Genomic DNA, 20353 nt, shown 5'->3' on the forward strand with positions numbered 1-20353 from the left:
CTACCATTATCTAGAAAACCTATGTACAAATTGTCTGGTCTACATAACCAGCTCTAACAGCAGAGTTGATATGGAATGGTTTGAGTTACTAATGCTAGAAACCAGTGAATTACAACACCAGAAACCAGAAACATTACAACATGCTCTTTAGCAGGGGACATGAGAGGATCTTATTCTGCTACTAAATCAAAGAAAGGCTGAGGATGAGGTTCTTTCATTACTTTAAGACAGCTCAGTTAAATACAACACATTTAAAGGATAGGACAGTATATTCACTGAACTTTAAAGAAAAAAACAGGTTGCTCACCTGTAACTTTTAATCTCTAAGTGATCCATTTACATTCATAAACCTGGGTTCTGCGACTGCGCACAATCTCAAGGGTGGGATAGCCAAGCTCCTCATGGCGCTTGCACACCACCCCTCATGCTCAGTGTCACCGTTTATTTTGGAGATTGCAGTGCCATTCCTTCGGTTCCTGGAAAACCACCATCATCCGACGATCATCTTACAGTTTCCTTGAGAGCATATATTAATGTCCTTTTATGCACTTACTGCTGCAGGGAGGATGGGTGGGTCTTATAAATGTCAACAGATCACTTACAGATAAGCAACCTGTTTATCTGTAGTGTGATCAGTTGCCATTCATAAGCCTGGGTGTTTAGAGAGCTTTTGCAGGTGGAGTGAGCAGTATGTTATTGCAAGACCCTCTTCCAGAGCTAGCATCTGCAGCAGATAGTAGGTCAATTGAATAGTGTTTTACAAAAGCCACCTCCGACGACCAAGTGGCTGTCTTATAAATGATGTCAGTAAGGATACCAGAGAGATGTGCCACAGATGCTGCATACGCTCTTGTAGAGTGTGCTCTAATTGTGCGTAGAGGGTCCACTTTCTGAACTTTGTATGCTAGAGATATTAGTTCTACCAACCGATGGGATAGGTGTTGCCTTGATACAGGCTTGCCCTTGGATCTGCCCTTATAGGCTACAAAAAGTTGATTACTCTTACAGAAACCCTTAAGTTCTATTTAGCTTAACAGAGGGAATAACAGTACCCTCCAGACATCCAATGCATGTAAAGATATCTCCAAAGGCATAGTAGGGTTCCTGAAAAAATGTGGGCAGCACTACATCCCGAATCAGGTGAAAATCTGATACTACTTCAGGACAGAATGAGGGGTCTATCCACATGAGCACTTTGTCAGGATAAAATCTAGTATAAGGCAAATCAATTTTCAGAGCTGTTAACTCACTAACTCTCTTGGTTGTAGTTATGGCCACTAGAAAAACAGTTTTAATGTAATTAATTTCAAGGAAACAGGTGCCATTGGTTCAAAAGGTGGCTCCGTCAGAGTCGCAATAACTATTTGAAAGACTCCACTGTTCAATTGGTTGTCTAACCAGGAGATATAGATTATTTAATCCCTTCAGGAATCTTTTGCAATTTGGATGAGAAAACGCAGTTCTGCCATCCCATCCCTTATGTTTGGGGGATATTTCCGCTAAGTGGACTTTCAGGGAAACACTGGACAAACCACAGCTCCTTAGGTTTGTCAAATGTAAAAGTATTTGTCTAATTGGTGCATCTTCAGGAGTAAAATACTGTGCATGTGCATACAATATAAACCTCCTCCACTTGTAAGAACAATTATGGCTAGTGGAGACTTTTTAAGAGTATTCTACCTAGGAGCCGACCCTCCAAACTGTCAGTTTTAGAGTCTTTAGATTGGGGTGTAGAATATGACTCCTGTCCTGATACAGTATATCTGGACTTTGTGGTAGCCACCAGTGTCTTGACTGTCTTGGTAGAAGTTGAAACCATGCTTGGCGCAGCCACCAAGGGATCAGCAGAATTCATGACACATTCTCTTGGAGAATCCTGGCCACCGTTCTGCCCAACAGAAGATATAGAGGAAAGACGTAAAGCAGTCAATTCTTCCAACGCCGCTGGAATGTATCCCCGCTTGAATTCTCTCCAAGACCTGACCTGGAGCAATATCAGGGGCACTTCTTGTTCTGTTCCATTGCAAACAGATCTAGTGAAGGACTCCCCCCAGAGCTGAATATTTTTGTTATATACTTTGGATGAATCTCCCATTTGTGGTACTGCAAGCCCATTCCTGCCCTGCTCAAATTGCTCACCAGAATATTCTCTGTCCAATTTTATGTGCAGTGCAATTGGGTAAATTTGATGAGCAGTGCACCAGTTCCACAACTGGACACTTAGGGTGCAGAGAGAACGGGAGACTGTACCTCCCTGTCTGTTTAAGTAAGCAATGCCACTGATATTGTCTAGTAGTTCTGTCTGAACTATCCTACCTCAAAGTAAGGGTAGGAAGGATTTTAATGCCTGGAACACAGCCAACAGCTCCAAAAAAATTATGTGAAACTTCCTGTGTTGAGTTATCCATATCCCCTGTGTTCTGCATGGTCAGCAATGGACCCTGCAACCTGTGAGGGATTCATCAATAGTAACTCTGGCAGTAGGGGTTGGAATGTTGAATGGTAGTTGGAAAGGAACTGAAGGCATGGCACTCCAACCTCCAAAAATAAATAGTCACGCAAAGCATGAAGGGCAGTGCGTGAACACCACGAGGTGTTTGGATGTTCCACCCGTGAGGACCTGCACAGACACAGAACCTAGGCTTATGAATGTCCAATAGGATCACGCTACAGATTATGACAGATACCTGAGGAGCATATAATCAGGTTTGATGGACACAATTGTTCTCTCCCTCTCCCTCTCCCTCTCCCTCTCCCCCACCCCACCCACACACAGAGGAATCTGTCTTATATGGAGTCAGATCACTGGTCCACCCAGCTCAGTATTGTCTACACTGAAGGGCAGCAGCTTCTCTAAGGTTTCAGGCAGAAGTCTTTCCCAGCCCTACCTGGAGATTGAATGTGAGACCTTCTGCATGCAAAGAAGATCCTCTACCACTGAGCTATCATTCCCAAAACCAGAATGATGACTGGCTGTGGCTGATGCCATACAGACCAGGATGCTTTCTGCTTTGACAGGTCTCTGCAATGCGCTGAACAATTTTGTCTAAAGAGCAAGATATGGTGAATCATCCATAAAACCTGAACTTTAACTTTTGAACCACGATTCAAAAGTTAATGTGAAAATATTGCATAGCACTGGGTAATGCCTTACTTTCTCACATGCTTCTCACATGAAGTTTTCTTCATCTCTTCTAATTTAAATATACAATATTAGGTTTGTGGTTCTGAATGATTCACAGCACTTGTGATTGAGAAAAGCCATCTAATCTCTCCACTAACCTGTTCCCCTGTAAGTTACACAAAGATGGTAAGTCTGAAGGGATTCCTCAAGTTTAAAAAACTAGAAACCCATTCACACAAACCCTATGTTTCCAGAATACCTGGGATATTAAGTTCTAGCAGTAGCAATAACAACCTTGGTTCGACCTCCATACAAAGATCCTGTGGGCAGCTTAGAACAGACATGTGAAGCATGAAGTGGGGTCATAATAGGCTGGCCATTAGCTGGTCCTGCTCATACTAAGCATCAGTTTACAGGTATTTGCAACATTCAATGCAGAACATATTCTAAGATTCCATTCATCCATGTTCTGGATATTTACCCTACAACTATCCTATGTTAGAATCAGCTGCTTTCACACAACAGAGGCTTACACAGTATTCTGCAGCAACTCTATTTTGTATAGACTCTTAACACTGATGTGCTTTATTATATATATGCCTTCTGCTCCAGAGCTGTGCCCTGGTTTTGATACTCACTGGAGTGGGTATATGGCAGGGGTGGGCAACCTTTGGCTTGGCTGTTGTTGAACAAGAACTTGCATCATCCCCAGCCATGATTTATTATGCCAATGATTGCCTATCCCTGATAAGTGATGATCCTCTCTCATTGCAAGTTTCGACTAAGGGATTAATTCAGGCAAACCCAGGGCACAGGGCAATTATTTTAGATGTAATTGGCTCCTGTAGTGCTGTGCAACACAGTCCAGTTTACCCACTTCACATGAACAGAGCACTGCACCGCACCACCAGCTCAGAAGATACCATATGAATAAATTTAAAGCAGCTGCCAGGCACTCTTGGTTGTATCAGCCCCAAGCCTTGATGAGTTCTGAAATTCAATGCACTGTCTTTGCCAGGAGCAAGACCTGCTATGCCTGTGCTGATGGGCAGAACCTTCTTGGGCCAAAATAACACAAACAAATGCTCATCATAAATATGAAATAATGCATGCAGGCATACCACTCACATCATGTTGCAAAATTAACAATATGAGGCATTCACGCAGCAGTTCAAAGCGCTCACAACATTTCTCACACAGCATCTCAATAAGAGTCAGAATGCCACAGTGTGCAGCTTACCTTTACGGTGTTAATAAGCTGCCCATCAATGTAAAGCGCAGCAGTGCTGTTTTTCAGCATGCCTTTGCTCATCAACAGAACCATGTGATGCCACTGGCCTTCCACTATGTGGTCGCCACAACGAAAACGAGCGCAGCAAGGGAGAATCTCATAGCAGGAGGATTCTTCACTGAAATCATCAACTGAAGATAAAAAGAACATTTAATAGGAGTTTGCTATACAAGGTGTGTGTCTGGGTGTATGATCAGTCCTGGATAGGAAGCAGGCTGTGTTCTGCATCATCTGCAGCTTTCGTCAGAAACAGATATACAACATAGGACTATACTCTGGCTTCAAGGTTTATCAAGGCACAAATAAGACAATCAAAACAGAGTGAAAATGTTGGGCATGTCATAATCTTCATATTTCTTACACCGAGGCACTAAGAAACAGTTAAGTCAATCCTTCTAAATTTTAGCCTTAAATCAACATCTAGGGCACTAGGCTGTAATTCCTACGATTTAAGAAAAATGAATTCTTATTTACTTGGAGCCAAAAACCCAGCAGTTAAACATTATTTAAAAGCAAATCTGGACATTATTATTTTTAAAATAGATCAACGACTGCATTTACTTGGAACAATGAGTAACATGGGCTATATAATGCATGCCTTACCATAGTTCCCCCCCCCCCCTCAGAACTTCTTACCATAATTCTGAAGCAGCTCTTCTTTAGTTGAAACAATCAGTGATCGGTCTTTTGCAGAGAAGACAATAGCAAGGCATATATAGTGCTGCTCAGAGCTGTTTGCACGTCTTACAACTGTAAGTAGCCTGACCGGATGATGATTTGGGGACGTACTAAAGCGTTCTATACAAAACCAGCTTGAGTAGCTCAAACCAGATGGTGGTGGGAAAAGCCTCTCTCCTATTAGGAAAGAAAACATTTAAGCTAGATCTGATTGCAAACACCACAGAATAAGTATGAACATGATTTCTTCTGCTGTTCCTTTATTACTCCCCAAATGTAGCTTTTCCAAGTTTCACACTTGTTCATGTTTGAGTCTAGTGAATTGTTGCAGGTGACAGAAAGGAATGCATTGCTGCCTATGGGGCAGCTGTACCAGTGGTGGTGGGGAACTGATGAAGATATGGCGCTGGAAGCCTTGGAATGGTTCAGGGTTGGCTCTGCTAGTGGCTCAGTCGATGCTCTGGTGCAAACATGGAGAAATGAACTGACGAGAGAAGTAGACACACGAGAGGAGAGCTGGTCTTCTGGTAGCAAGCATGACTTGTCCCTTCACCTAAGCAGGGTCTGCTCTGGTTGCATATGAAAGGGACACTAGAAGTGTGAGCACTGTAAGGTATTCCCCTCAGGGGATGGAGCCGCTCTGGGAAGAGCAGAAGGTTCCAAGTTCCCTCTCTGGCTTTTCCAAGATAGGGCTGAGAGAGATTCCTGCCTGCAACCTTGGAGAAGCCGCTGCCAGTCTGTGAAGACAATAGTGAGCTAGATAGACCAATGGTCTGACTAAGTATATGGCAGTGTCCTATGTTATAAACACCATAAGCGGGGCAGCGGGGAAGTGCTGGACTTACAAGCATAAGGTTGCCGGTTCAAATTCCTGCTGGTATGTATCCCAGACTATGGGGAACACCTATATCGGGCAGCAGCGATATAGGAAGATGCCGAAAGGCATCATCTCATACTGCACGGGACTCAAGATGGCAATGGTAAACCCCTCCTGTTTGGGTAAACCCCAAAGAAAACCAAAGGCTCTGTGGGCGCCAGGAGTCGAAATCGACTTGATGGAACAGTGGGAGTGATAGGAGTTGTAAGAGGAGGACCAAGATGGTGCCGACAAGTGCAGTCGCATTTGTTTGAGCTCCTGCCGAAGCTAAAGAAGATAAATAAATCAAATAGACCAAAATAGGATTAGAATTATGCCTCCCTTTCTTAATCTTTAACTTTCTAGTTGCTGCTACATTGGAAGGTTAGTTATCTATGAGAAAAATGTTTAGTCAGTTTTATTGCTGGAGACTTGAAGAACTTCTGTTCCTTTTCTGCTGCTGTGATAACTTTTAGAGACTTGGATAAATTTGTTGCCTTTAGAGACTTGAATTTGTTGCCTTTAGAGATTTTAAAACTTTACCTTTAAGAGAGAAGGGCTGGTCTTGTGGTAGCAAGCATGACTTGCCCCCTTAGCTAGGCAGGGTCTGCCCTGGTTGCATCTGAATGGGAGACTAGAAGTGTGAGCACTGTAGGATATTTCCTTCAGGGGATGGAGCTGCTCTGGGAAGAGCAGAAGGTTCCAAGTTCCCTCCCTGGCAGCATCTCCAAGACAGCCCTGTGTTATTCAGATGAACTACGGGAACTGATGCAGTGAGGTAGACAACTAGAGCACAAGTGGAGGAAGACACAGTGCAAGTCTTCTCAGGCACAACACAGAGCACATTTGAAGTGCTAGGTTCTGGCAGTACGGGCAGCAAAGAAGCGGTTCTTTTCTGCCTGCAATACTTCTGCAAAATTGCTTCCACAAAAAGCTGGACAACATCCAGCTGAGTTGTCTAGGATTTTGAGGGGGCTAGTATGTACCCCTTCCCCATTGAATTTAAACTTGGAACCATCAGTCACTCACTGTGATGTTTTAATGATTTTTTTGTGGATAAAATCTCTCATATTCGGGCCAAGCTGGATTCCACAGCTACTGCAGAGTCTACTGTGGAGGTGTCCAGCAACTCCTCTTATGGGTTTAGATTGGATCATTTTCAGTTTGTGACTCCTGAGGAAGTGAACAAAGTCCTACAACCTGTTCTCTTCACCCTTGCCCAACTTGGCTTATCTCATCTGGTAATCATATTATCAGAGAAGGTCTGGTGAATATTATAAATGCTTCTCTGATGGAGGGCAGGATGCCTCCTTGTCTTAAGGAGGCTATCATTAGACTACTTTTGAAGAAACCTGCATTGGATACCTCTGAGTTAGCTCATTACAGACCCATTTCTAATCTTCCATGGTTTGGCAAGGTGATTGAGTGGGTGGTGGCCTCACAGCTCCAGGAAATTTTGGATGATGCAGATTATCTAGACCCATTTCAAACTGGCTTCCATGTGGGCTATGGAGTTGAGACTGCCTTGGTCGGCCTGCTGGATGATCTCCAACTGGCTATAGACAAAGGAAGTGTGACTCTACTGATTCTTTTGCATCTCTCTGCGGCTTTCGATACCATCGATCACAGTATCCTTCTGGACCGCCTGACGGAGGTGAGATTGGGTGGCAATGTTTTACAGTGGTTCCATTCCTACTTCTCTGGTAGATTCCAGATGGTGTAGCTTGGAAACTATACTGAAGTGTGGAGTTCCACAAGGCTCCAAACTGTTTCCAATGCTTTTTAACATCTCCATGAAACCACTGGAAGAGAGTATCAAGAGGTTTGGTGCTGGGTGTTATCAATATGCTGATGACAACCAGATCTATTTCTCCATGTCAGCCTTATCAGGAAATGGCGTATCTTCCCTAAATGCCTGCCCAGAGGTGGTAATGGGGTTGATGAAGGATAACAAACTGAAGTTGAATCCAAATAAGATGGAGGTACTGACTGTGGGGGGTCGAGACCTGAGAGATGGTTTAAATCTGTCTATTCTGGACAAGGTTACACCCCCCAAGGAAGATCAGGTACATAGCTTGGGAGTGCTCCTGGACCCAAAGCTCTCCCTGGTTTCTCAGGTTGAAGCAGTGCCGGAAGCGCTTTTTATCAGCTTCAGCCGATAGGTCAGCTACACCCATTTCTGGATGTAATGACCTTAAAACAGTGGTACATATGCTGGTAACCTCCAGGCTTGACTACTGTTATGCACTCTATGTGGGGCTGTCTTTGTACGTAGTCCAGAAATTACAGTTGGTACAGAATGTGGCAGCCAGACTGGTGTCTGGGACAACATGAAGGGACCACATAACATGGTTTTAAAAGAAGTGCACTGGCTGCCGATGTTTCCAGGTGAAATACAAAGTGCTGGTTATCCTATATAATAAAAGGCTAAGTGAGTGGCCGTGGCTTTGGAACGTTGGGGATCTGCGTCCCTGCCTCCCTGGGCTGTTTTGGGCCTGCGCGAAGCGCAGGCCCAGAAGAGCCCAAGGGACACAGGACCTCAGACACCAGTGTCCCACAGCCACGGGCGGCCATTAGCCGGTGTGTGGCAGCGGGGGAAAGTGGCCGAGGCGGCGGCAGAGCCGCCGCCTCGGCCATGAGCTGCGGCACGGCGAGAGGAGGCCGAGGCAACCAGAAGCAGCCGCCCTGAAAAAGGCGAGGGCAATGGCGACGGGGGAAGACCGAGACGGGGGACAGGGAAGCTGGGCGAGGTGGCGGCGAAGCCACCAACGAGGCCCCCGCCCGCTCACAGCCGTCGCCCCCGCCTGCTCACCCGCCCTCCCAGCTGCCCAAAATGAAGCTGGGCGAGGTGGCGGCGAAGCCGCCAACGAGGCCCCCGCCCGCTCACAGCCGCCGCCGCCTGCTCACCCGCCCTCCCAGCTGCCCAAAATCACCTTCCCCGCTCCCCCCAAAAAAAGATTAAGGGCGAAAATGGCCCATGAGAAGGTCGCCGCCCCCGCCTATCGCCCTCCCAGCTGTCGAAGACCACCTTACCCGCTCCAGCCCGAGGGAAAAGAGAGGAGCTCACGAGCAGAGCTCCTCTCTGTGCTAAGTCACTGCTCAAACTGCCACTATGGACGCAAAGGACGCCTATTGCGTCCATTGCGACAGTATGGGCAGCAGCTTAACACAGAGAATAGCTCTGTTCCCGAGTTCCTCTCTTCTCCTTCGGGCTGGAGCGGGTAAGGTGGGCTCCGGCAGCTGGGTGCGTGGGAGGGCGATAGGCAGGGGCGGCCACCTTCTCATGGGCCATTTTGGCCGTTATTCATCCACACACACACACCCCCCCCCAAAAAGTAAAAGCAAAATAAGGAAGAACAAAAACAGAGACAACAACAAAACAAAAAACAAAAAGAGAGAGGGGACAAGGGGGGAAAAAAGAGACAGGAAGAGAGAGAGAGAGAGAGACAGAAAAGACGGGATAGAAAGCTAGCGCCCGTTATCATAACGGGCTTAAAAATACTAGTTACCTATAAAGCCCTTAACAGCTTGGGTCCAGGCTATTTAAGCGAGTGCCTCCTTTGTCATGAACTCTGCCATTTGTTACGATCTTCTGGAGAGGTCAGGTTACGGTTGCCACCGGCTCGTTTAGTGGTAACCCAGGACCGGGCTTTCTCTGTGGCTGCCCCAGGGCTTTAAAATATGCTCCCTGCTGAAATAAGAGCATCTCCTTCTCTATTTTCAGGAAGACCCTCAAGACTCACCTGTTCTCACAGGCTTTTAATTAGTATTTTAATAATTTGTTTTAATAATTGTTTTATGCTACTGTTTTTATTGTGCTTGTTTTATGCTACTGTTTTTATTGTTTCATGTATTTTATTCTGTGTTTTAAATTTTGTACACTCTATGGATGCGAAAGGTGTACTTGAAAAGCAAGACAGGAAAAGCATTGACACTTTTGAACTTTAATGCTGGAGAAGACTTTTGAGGATACCATGGACAGCCAGGAAAACAAACAAATGGATCATAGAACAAATCAATCCAGAATTTTCACTCAAGGCACAAATGACCAGGCACAAACTATCATACTTTGGATACATTATGCAAAGACCCAGCTCCCTTGAGAAATCCATAATGCTGGGGAAAGTGGAAGGTAAGAGAAGAAGAGGATGACCAGCAGCAAGGTGGATGGACTTGATTACAACAGTAATGAATGCACCACTGAGAGACCGTAAAGGCCAAGTTGAAGACAGATCATCTTGGAGAGAATCCATTTATGTGGTCGCTAAGAGTCAACACTGACTTGACGGCACTTAATCAATTAATCAGTTTATCACACCACCTAGAGATGTACATATCAGACGGTATAAAAATGTGATAAATAAATAAATAAATAATATTGTTAAATATACATTGTAACAAAAGGCAGTGTTACTTTCTAACACCTTCAACCATTCATTAGACTCAGACATAGTGAAAAAATAAAAGCTAAATTCTTTATATTAAATATAAAGAGGGCTAAGAAGCTTATAAAGAGAGGAAAAAAAATAGGAAAAGGAAGCAGGGCTGGGAGAATGCAGAGGGAGCAGAAACTCTGCCTGTGCTCCCAGTAAGGAGCAGCATGGGCTGGTGTCAATGCTGTATAGGAAGGGAGCTTCCAACAAAAAGTAATCCTATGGGTCACCATAGTCATGATTCTTTTTTAGATGCAACAGAGCATATTCCTAGAAAATCCAAGTGGATTAACTTTATTTACACAAGTTGAAATAAAAGTAGTCTAAACTACAAATACCCCACTGCTTTCAAAAGATGCCAAAAGCACTAAATCAATCTCATGCACTAATATCCATCACCTCACTCAAGGACCTACCAGGTCCAATTCCACTGACCACAGTGCCGTCAATAAGACCAGTTGTAACAACATTGTTGGTTGGTGCATTGTGAGGAGCCAAGCTTGGTAAGAACAGACATCTGTTAAATAAAGATCGATGCATTAGGAACAATACTTCCAGTTTTAGTCAGCTACAACATCCTAGACATTATTTGATAAGAAGTACTTCTAAAGAAATAGGTAGAACTCAGAGAGTAACTGAAAGGAATCTAAGATGGTTTGATACAGCATAAGCTTCCATGAGTAACAACCTACTTCATCAAATGCTGAGTTGATAACAGGAACAATTTGACAATAAGGTCATAGACACTCATAGTAAAAATAGCCCAGGCATCTACTTCTCGTACACACTCAGAGGAGAAAAGAAAAGTCACAAGAACATGCGATGTCGCTCAGCAAGTTCCACATAACCTATGCCATAGCTTCCTGTGCTGCCTAGAGGAACCTGCATTTCCCAGGCTGTCTGAAGTTGCATGTGGAGCCTCATTCTGGATGGGAAGTGCCACTGCGGCTTATGTGCCTCTCTGAAGCAAAGCTGACCAGAACAAAAGCTCTGAAAATGATCATGAATGCTCTATTATCTGAGACACTGCAGTCTTATAGAAGTGCTCTGAAGCACCAACTGCAAGCAGCACTCTGTGAAGCACCTTAAAGGAACACACAGGGCTCCAAGCAAGTAATGAGGCATAAGCAGAAGGTATAACAGAAGGTAAGCAGCATATATAAATGAGGCAGCATCCTAAGAAGTCATATGTAAGTGCATGCCTGCTAGGGATTTTCCCAAATTGTACAAGAGGTTCCACACTGTCCTGAGAATTGCCATGTTCCTTCTACTTCTTGGTCTCATGGTGCAAGTCCATCTACCTAGCAAGAACTCTAAAGATCAGCCTATATAATGCTTTTTGGATTCTGAGAATTGAGTTTTGAACTCCCTGGATTTGTGGTAAGCCATGTCTGTCAGATATAAGACCTCACCACAGATATGCGGGGAGGGAAATTAACACAGAGGGGAAGAAGCAGAGATTGCATAACCCATTCCTGATCCCTTAATGGCTCAGTTAGCATTACATCTTAGGAGCATGGCTTCCCTCCTCAGAACAGGAATAAGGCTCTGTTTTAAGGATATATTTCCCTGTATAAGTATTTCAGTAAATTAAACTACAGAATATCATAATGCCACATTAATATTAAGCATACTTTATAGATATTAACTTTTGCAAATTAAACCTCTTTACAGATGAGAGAACTAAAGCAATGTAAGCAATTTCAACAAGGCACCCAAGAAAGTTAAGCTCTGTGTTCAGTCCACACTTCTGATTATGGTAATCACATACATGCAGAGGTTATTCTTTTCTAAAGCTATTACTTAAAAAAAAAACCACACACAACTATTCTCCCTGAGTGACTCCAGTTCCTTTAGCCAAATCTTACTAGATTCACAATATGGTATTGCTTCACTAGAACACAATAATTTTTTGGAGAACTGCCAATGTCACTTTAGTAGGAAAGGTAAATTTAAAACATCCACCCAAGATATAGAATCTGTATTTGTGTTTGCAAAAGCATCTGTGTTCAAAATCCAATAGCTGAATTGGGTGTATATATCAGAGGCACAAAGATACAGCCTTTCTTGGTACAAATGATCATTTTCAAAATCAAAGAAGTCCCTTAGTAATGACAAAATTGCCTTTGAAACAAGGAAAAAAATAAGACATAAGCCTTTTCAAGACCTTACCCAAAGCCTTCAAGAGACGTGTCAAACTCAATAAATGCAGGAGTAACTGATGATCCATGAAGTCTAATATCATGTGGGGTTGTCATGGAGACCAAACATTTCACCCTCGTCAGGGGTACTGTGCTTCCTTCTGCTGGTTTTAAAAGGCTCTTACTTATCCTGTAGTGGTTATCCTCATGTAGGCTGAAGACACAGTCAGTACCCAAACCTTCCACTGATGTAACCATACTATCTATAGTAGAAGCCAAGAAATGAAACAAGTTTGTTTTTTTTAATTAGGAGATCCGCATTAGATTATCTTACTGTATTGACAAATGACCAGGCTCAAACTATCATACTTCAGACACATTATGCAAAGATCCAGCTCCCTTGAGAAATCCATAATGCTGGGGAAAGTGGAAGGTAAGAGAAGAAGAGGACGACCAGCAGCAAGATGGATGGACTTGATTACAGCAGCAATGAATGCACCACTGAGGGACCTTAAAGGCCAAGTTGAAGACAGATCATCCTGGAGAGAATCTATCTATGTGGTCGCTAAGAGTCGACACCAATTTGACGGCACTCAATCAATCAATCGACATCCCAATGTAAAAGGCACAATAGCATTTTTCAGTGTCTTGCTATAAAGCAGGCCTACTCAACTTCGGCCCTCCTGCAGATGTTGGCCTACAACTCCCATAATCTCTGGCTATTGGCCACTGTGACTGGGAATTATGGGAGTTGTAGTCCAAAAACAGCTGGGGGGCCTAAATTGAGCAGGCCTGCTATAAAGATATTTTAGTAAAATTGGAACTGCTTCACACATTTACATTTTACATGGAGAATCCACCAACCATGGACTCAGTCTGGCTGCAAACACTCTAAGGGCTAAATTAAATATTACCTTAGATGCAGTCTGCCTCTGAACACATGTTTAAAAGAAAAATTAAATGCCAGATTCTGGGGGCAGGGTGTCAGGACTGAGACTGCAACATATGGGGAAGTATTTAACCCTTTCACACTGTGCTGCAGTACTGATATAAAAATTGCATTCCCAGGGCTGCTGCTAGCCCTGGGAGAGAAGTTTCCACTGATGCCAATGGGAGTCTCCCTCTCAACGTGAGTAGCATCATAAGGGATGCCATTCTCACTGGAACCACAACACAGTGGGGATGGATCAAAACCCTCTCACCAAATGCCATGGTCCTGACTGGCCCCATTCAGGGCTATTAAAGCCCAAAATAAACATACATGCAGAGCAAAATGATATGTTTAAGGTAACATGTAGTTTGGCCCCAAGACATTGAGATCCTGACTGACAACTTCCAGCAGGTCTCTTTTAATGTGATTAGGCCAACACCAGGAACAACCACTTGTGAAATCATACCTTAGAATGTGAAAGAACATTTCATTTGCACAAATGAAAGATTTTTAACACAGCACAATGATGCAACACAGAGACATACAACATAATCTACTTAAATGGAAGTATTTAATGTTAAATCAAGCAAATACCAATGAAGTCAATAGAGTGAAACACAACTGAGTTCTGCTATGCTAGCTTAATTAGGCTATGAATTGGGGTTAAGAAGAACATTTGCTTCCCTTTTTCTCTTCCCAATTAAACACAGTAGATCTCAATGGAACAACAGATCTTAACTAGAAAAACAGATCAGAGAATTTAAAAGGAAATTTGGTAACAGCCAAACATACTTTCAATCCAAGAAATATACAGTTCATTATCCAAGACTTGAGTACCTATATAAAACCAACTGTTTTTGTGTTTGCTTTGCCACCAGGAGACAAAAAGGTTCTCCACTTAATACTAAATTCAAACAGGAAAGCACTGAAAAGGCCTTTCAAGACAGTGGGCTAACGCACATCATGCAGTCTGTCTCTTAATCATGGTTAAGAGATCAAGGACAGGCTGCAAGTTGTATGCTCATGCTTCAGCTTCTTGAGCACAAATTCCATCCTTAATCATGACTAATGCTTATGTTAGCACAACCATTAATTAAGAGAATGCTAATCAGGATTTCATCTTGATCAAGGTTTGAAATCTGGCTTGGAAGTAGGTTATCTTCCTGAGTTAAGTGGTCACTGGATTGCTACAACTGCATTTAAGACCTGAGGCCAATAGTTAACCATAGTTAGGCCTGCTTGGAGAGTGCCACACTAGAACGATGGGTGGAAAGGAAGAGCCACTGCTCCTGTGGCCAGCTTCCAATTTACTTGTGGTTAAAAACATTCAGCTGAATCACATCTGCTATTACTCTGTAACAAGCAATTAAAAAGCACCATGAAATCTCACCTTTCTCTCAAACATTGTTAAAGCATCACCAGATTGTAACTCTCAAAGTGATAACAGGAGCCTCAAAAATATTTCAAACACTTACTTCTCATCTCTGGCTCATAACTTAATGAGCTTGGCTTATGCACTCTGTATCGTTTCAAGAGTTTTTTGTCCCAGGCGCCACAATTCAGAGGATTTCCCAAGCGTAAGAACTCCCTATGGAAAAAGAGAGGGCAGGGAGAGAAGAAGAAAAGAGCGTATCTTCATGTCATTTTGCGCATTTGTTTATTGGATACAAGGATACATACTTTATTGGATTTATTGGATACATCACATTATTTCAATTTTGTAAAGAATCCTAAAGGCCAACATCACATGGTTTTACAACAAAATATGTGGATATCCACAGATCAAGCAAAAATTGAGGATGCAATTCTTCTCACATACCTCAGCACCATTGGTTCCAATGCCTGGGAGGCCAGCCTTTCAAACATTCTCTGGAGTGGGGGATGCAAAGAGTGGTCCTCATCGGCCAGAGCAGCACTGCATCTCTGAAGGAGTCGTGCATGGAGTCCAGCTTCACACATGACTTGCTGATTTCTTTCAGTGTGCACTAGAGACTGCAAAATGTTGGCCACTGCAAGCTGAAGATCTAGGGCATGCTATAAATCGTACACATACAAATGAACCAAAGATTTAAAAAAATATGTTAAGAAAATGGCATGTGTGTCCTCCCTTGTTTTAAGAATGAGATCCCTATAGACTGAACAATTGGCCCCATGCCATATGACAAACAGTTTCAACATACTCTTTATCAGTATCATTGTTCCATTAAGACAAAATACAGCATAGAAGTCATTACAAAACCTAAACAGTATACACCTTAATAATCAATTACCAGCAGTAAAGGACTATATCCCAGTTAGGACGTGGTCATGTCTTTCCATCATATTTTGGTTCGTATTTCAGTTTTGATTGCAACACAAGACACAAAAACAGGTTGCTCACCTGTAACTGATGATCTGGTAGAGATCGTTGACATCCATAAGAATGGGTTCTGCGCCTGCGCGGAGACCACGCTCTAGCCATGCCGCAGCGTGTCGAGGTGTCCAAGCCCCGCCCCCATGCGTGCAGCATGCTATTTAAGGGCGTGCAGCATGTTATTTAAGGGTGAGTTCATCAATGTTGACAGCTAGAACCAAGGGCAATGGCATGCACACAGGTATGCACAACACAGAGCACTACTGCAGAGGGTTCGCTCAGGAGGGTCTTATGGATATTGACAGAGCTCTACCAGATCATCAGTTACATACAGGTGAGCAACCTGTTTATCTGGATCGAGATCTGTCACGATCCATAAGAATGGGTGTTTAGTGAGCTCCCAACGGAGGAGGGTGCAGTAGTGCTATTGTAACACCCTTTTTAAAACACTTCTCCCGAAGCTCGCCTCCACAGCAGAGCAAACATCTTTGGTATAGCGTTTTATGAAGGGCATCTCCAAGGACCATGTTGCTGCTTTACAGATGTCCACGAAGGCCACCCCCGAGAGGTGTGCAGCCGAGGAAGTGTATGCCCGAGTGGAATGGGCCTTGATGGTTTCTGGTGGAGTCTTGCTCTGGAGCCTGTAAGTCAGTATTATAAGTTTGACCAGCCACCTTGACAGACGTTGTCTAGATATACACGAGCCCTTGGTAGCGCCCTTGTAGGCAACGAAGAGGCATGTAGAGGATCTAAAGCCTCCAGTGCGCACCAGACAGAATAAGAGCAGACAGAATAAGAGCATAGAACGTTCTAAGGCAGATAAAGGGTCCCTGAAAAAAGTTAGGAGAATGATGTCCTGGTTCAGGTGGAAATCAGACACTACTTTCGGTAGAAAGGAAGGGTCCAAGTGCATAAGAACTATCTGGATAGAATCTCGTGTACAGTGTATTGAGAGCTGTAAGCTCCCTTACTCACTTTGCTGTGGTGATCACCACCAAGAAGGCTGTCTTTAGGGAGACCAGGATGTTGTAGCCATAGGTTCAAAAGGTGCCTAAGTTAGTGATGAAAGTACTAGGGACAGGCTAAAGGGTACTACTGGGGACTTAACCGGAGGGAAGACATTAGCCAGACCCTTCAAAAAGGCCTTGCTCTGCGGATGAGAAAATAAGGTCCTGCCAAAACACCCCGGATGTTTCGAAGAGAATGCAGCTAAGTGAACCTTCAGGGAAACGTTGGCCAAGCCTTGCAACTTCAGCTTATATAGATACAGAAGTACGTCCTGGACAGATGCCCGTCTAGGTAGAAATCCACAGGATTTTGCATATGCTTTGAATCTGAGCCATTTCCCCAGGTAATTATGCCTGGTAGAGGCTTTCCATTGATTAAGTAGAATTTGGTTTAGGAGTCTATCCGCCAGGCCGTCAGATGAAGTGTGCCGATGTCTGGATGGAAGACGTTCCCACTATCCTGGGACAGGAGGTCTGGCACTTGAGGTAGATGGTGGTACCAATTCCTCGATAGTTTGCGTACATGTGGAAACCAAGGTTGCCTTGGCCACCAAAATGTCACAAGGATGCAAGTCGTCGGTTCAGACAGGAGACAAGCTACCACCCTGGCAATTAGCAGTTGAGGAAGGAACATATAAGGTGTTTCCCTCAACCAGTCTAGTTGGAAAGCATCTCCCATGAACCGGCGATCATGTCTCGCTCTGGAGCAAAAGCCGATGCATTTTGTGTTCATAGAGGTCACGAACAGTTTTATCAATGGTTGCATTCAGCTACTGAACAGGGGAGTTATGTAGTCCGACTTGAGTTCCCATTCGTGTTGTCGATCTTGGAGAAAGACGCAACTTAGGTCGTCCGCCAAGACATTCGCCAGGCCTTTGATATGGACTGCCACTGGAGAAAATATGGTGCTGCATGCACCAGTGCCAAAGTTGAACACTTAGAGCACATGAACTGCGAGACACAGTCCCTCCCTGGCAGTTGATGGAGGCCTGAGTTGTTGTGTTGTCGAGGTGAATCTGGACAGAACTGCCCTATACGAGAGGCAGAAAAGCTTGAAGTGCTTGAAAAACAGCCAGTAATTCTAGAAAGTTGATATGTAGGCAACCCTGATGTGGGGTCCACTTCCCCTGAATTTGATGACCTTCACAGTGAGCACCCCAGCCCAGAAGGGAGGCATCTGTTGTCATCCAAATGGACAGTAATGGGGCTTGGAAACGGACCTACTCCAGGAGATTCCTGCGCTCTGACCACCATGACAGTGACCATAGGATTTGTGGAGGGAGCTCTAGGACTGTCCTTGAATGGGTGGAAAACTGACAGAAACCATAACCATAAGTTTCCACATCTTCAGCCGAGCGTATCAAATCACTGTGTTGCAAGAGGCCATAAGGCCTAGTAGGAGTTGGATTGTCTGTGCTGGCTGTTGAGGTTGCTGCTGGAAGTGATGTACTAGCTCCCAGATGCAGAGGTATCACTCTTCTGGCAAGAATGCCTTTTGGCTTGTCGTGTCCAATACAGCTCCTATGTATGTGGTAACTGGAACTGGGTCCAGATGGGATTTCTTCCAGTTGATCAGGATGCCTAGGCCCTGGAGGAGGGCCAACAGAGAGCGGATCTGTGAAAGTAACTTGCTTTTGTCCTTGGACGTCAGAAGCCAGTTGTCTAGGTATGGGTAAATGGAAACACCGTGTATCCTCAAATGGGCGATCACCACCACCATACACTTGGTAAAGACCCTTGGGGCGGTGGACAGTCCGAAGGGCAAGACATTGTACAGGAACACTTGGTGGCCTACGGTGAACCGGAGGTATTTCCTGTGACTTGGTCTGATGCTAATATGGAAGTAGGAGTCTTTGAGATTCAGCGTAGCAAGCCACTTCTCTCCGTGAAGTGGTAACACCTACTGCAACACCATCATACAGAACTTCCTAACAAGTATGAATTTGTTCAGGTGGTGTAAGTCCATAACGGGGTGTAAGCCCCCATCCTGCTTCAGAATCTGAAAACAGTGGGAGTAGAACCCGTCTTGCCTGGCCGCCCACGGCACCGGGGTGATTGCCTACTTCTCAACAGTTCTTTCACTTCCTCCTGCAGAGTGACAGATGGAGGGGTGAATCTCATTCCCGTAAACCGCAGGGTCGCCTTGAACTCAGCCAAGTCCAAGTCAAGACACCAAGCGATACTCGTAAGCCAGGCAAAAAAGGGTCATAAACAAAAAACCATCAGTAATAAAATGTGTTTTTTTAAAAGAACCAACGAAGTCACGAACTCAAGAGGAGCTTTCCCGACGAAGGAGCGGCAGACCAAGGTCCAAACGCTAAGGCGGACGGAAAAGAACTGAGGAATGTGGCGTCCAGACATCCTTAAATAGAACACTGCACGTGTGGGGGCGGGGCTTGGACACCTCGAAAAGCTGCGGCATGGCTACCGCATGGTCTCCACGCAGGAGCAGAACACATTCTTATGGATCTCGACGGATCTCAATCCAGATCCAAAAGTGTGTCAATGTGGTTTCAACCACTCTTAAAACTGAAAGGAGCTTCAAAAGCAAGTTGTGACATGGCATGTCAGTCTGCTGTTCAAAGGAAGAAGAAAACAACATCAACAACAAGAGAGAGTCCAAAATCCCATGGAACAAACAAAAGCCCTTTGGATCTGGACAAATCTCTTTTGTCTGATATTTTACTATCAGTTTCAAAAGACAATCAACTTTGTCAAGAAAAAAAATTTAGTACTATAAACTGTTTAAAATGAAAAGAATGAAGATTTGGAACTCTTATTTTCAGACCATCAGCTAATACACTTTTTTCACAGCACACACAGCAAAAACGTACAGTAAATACTCTACAGTGAAATCTCACTATCTGATATCTGCAGTTTTGTGTATCCGCAGTTGGGTAATTGATACCCAACTTCAGCATACGTGGAACAAAAAGGGTTAAATTCCGCATATCCACAGTTTCAGGATAGCCGGAAATGACTTCCAAGGTAATTCCTGGCCACCATTTTGAGGACAGGAGCCGTTTTGCAGTAGTGATGTGCACGGACCAGTCCGGAGGCCATTCTACAGGCCTCCGGACAGGTCTGAGCATGGGTGGTTCGAGCAAACTTGGGTAGGGGTTGCTTTAAGGGCGGGGGGAGGGTGTACTTATCCCTCCGGCCGCTTTACCCCCTCCGGCACGCCTTTTTTCATTAGCAATTGGGGCGGCAGGATACTTCCCTGCCGCCCCTTCCCCCTCTCGGCTGCAAAAGGCTTCAGGAAGCCTTTTGCGCGTGTGCACATTGCACGCGCGTCACTTCTCTGCGACATGCGCGTGCGGCCACACGCACGCACATTGCGGAGACATGGCGTGCGCAATGTGTGCACGCACAAAAGGCTTCCTGAAGCCTTTTGCAGGTGAGAGGGAGAAGGGGCGGCAGGGAGCTATCCTGTTGCCCCAATTGCTAACGAAAAAAGGCGCGCCAGAGGGGGAAAAGCGGTGGGAGGGGTAAGTACACCCTCCCCCCACCCTTAAAGGAACCTTTACCCCAGTGCCGGA

General features: G+C 44.5%; 1 protein-coding gene across 11 annotated transcripts in view; it reads right to left on the reverse strand.

Annotated features, from left to right (window-relative positions):
- The window catches only part of WDFY3 (WD repeat and FYVE domain containing 3), a 256663-nt gene that overhangs the window by 124367 nt on the left and 111943 nt on the right, over positions 1-20353 (reverse strand). For all 11 annotated transcript variants that reach the window (XM_053255723.1, XM_053255717.1, XM_053255716.1 and 8 more), the window contains 6 exons: positions 15274-15488; positions 14930-15042; positions 12555-12786; positions 10799-10899; positions 5052-5270; positions 4365-4546 (listed from right to left, as the gene is read on the reverse strand). In XM_053255723.1, the coding sequence (XP_053111698.1) occupies positions 4365-4546; positions 5052-5270; positions 10799-10899; positions 12555-12786; positions 14930-15042; positions 15274-15488 (1062 nt within the window). The remainder of the gene's footprint in view (positions 1-4364; positions 4547-5051; positions 5271-10798; positions 10900-12554; positions 12787-14929; positions 15043-15273; positions 15489-20353) is intronic.

Source organism: Hemicordylus capensis, chromosome 5 (genome assembly GCF_027244095.1).
Source record: "Hemicordylus capensis ecotype Gifberg chromosome 5, rHemCap1.1.pri, whole genome shotgun sequence".
NCBI classification, from domain to species: Eukaryota; Metazoa; Chordata; class Lepidosauria; order Squamata; family Cordylidae; genus Hemicordylus; species Hemicordylus capensis.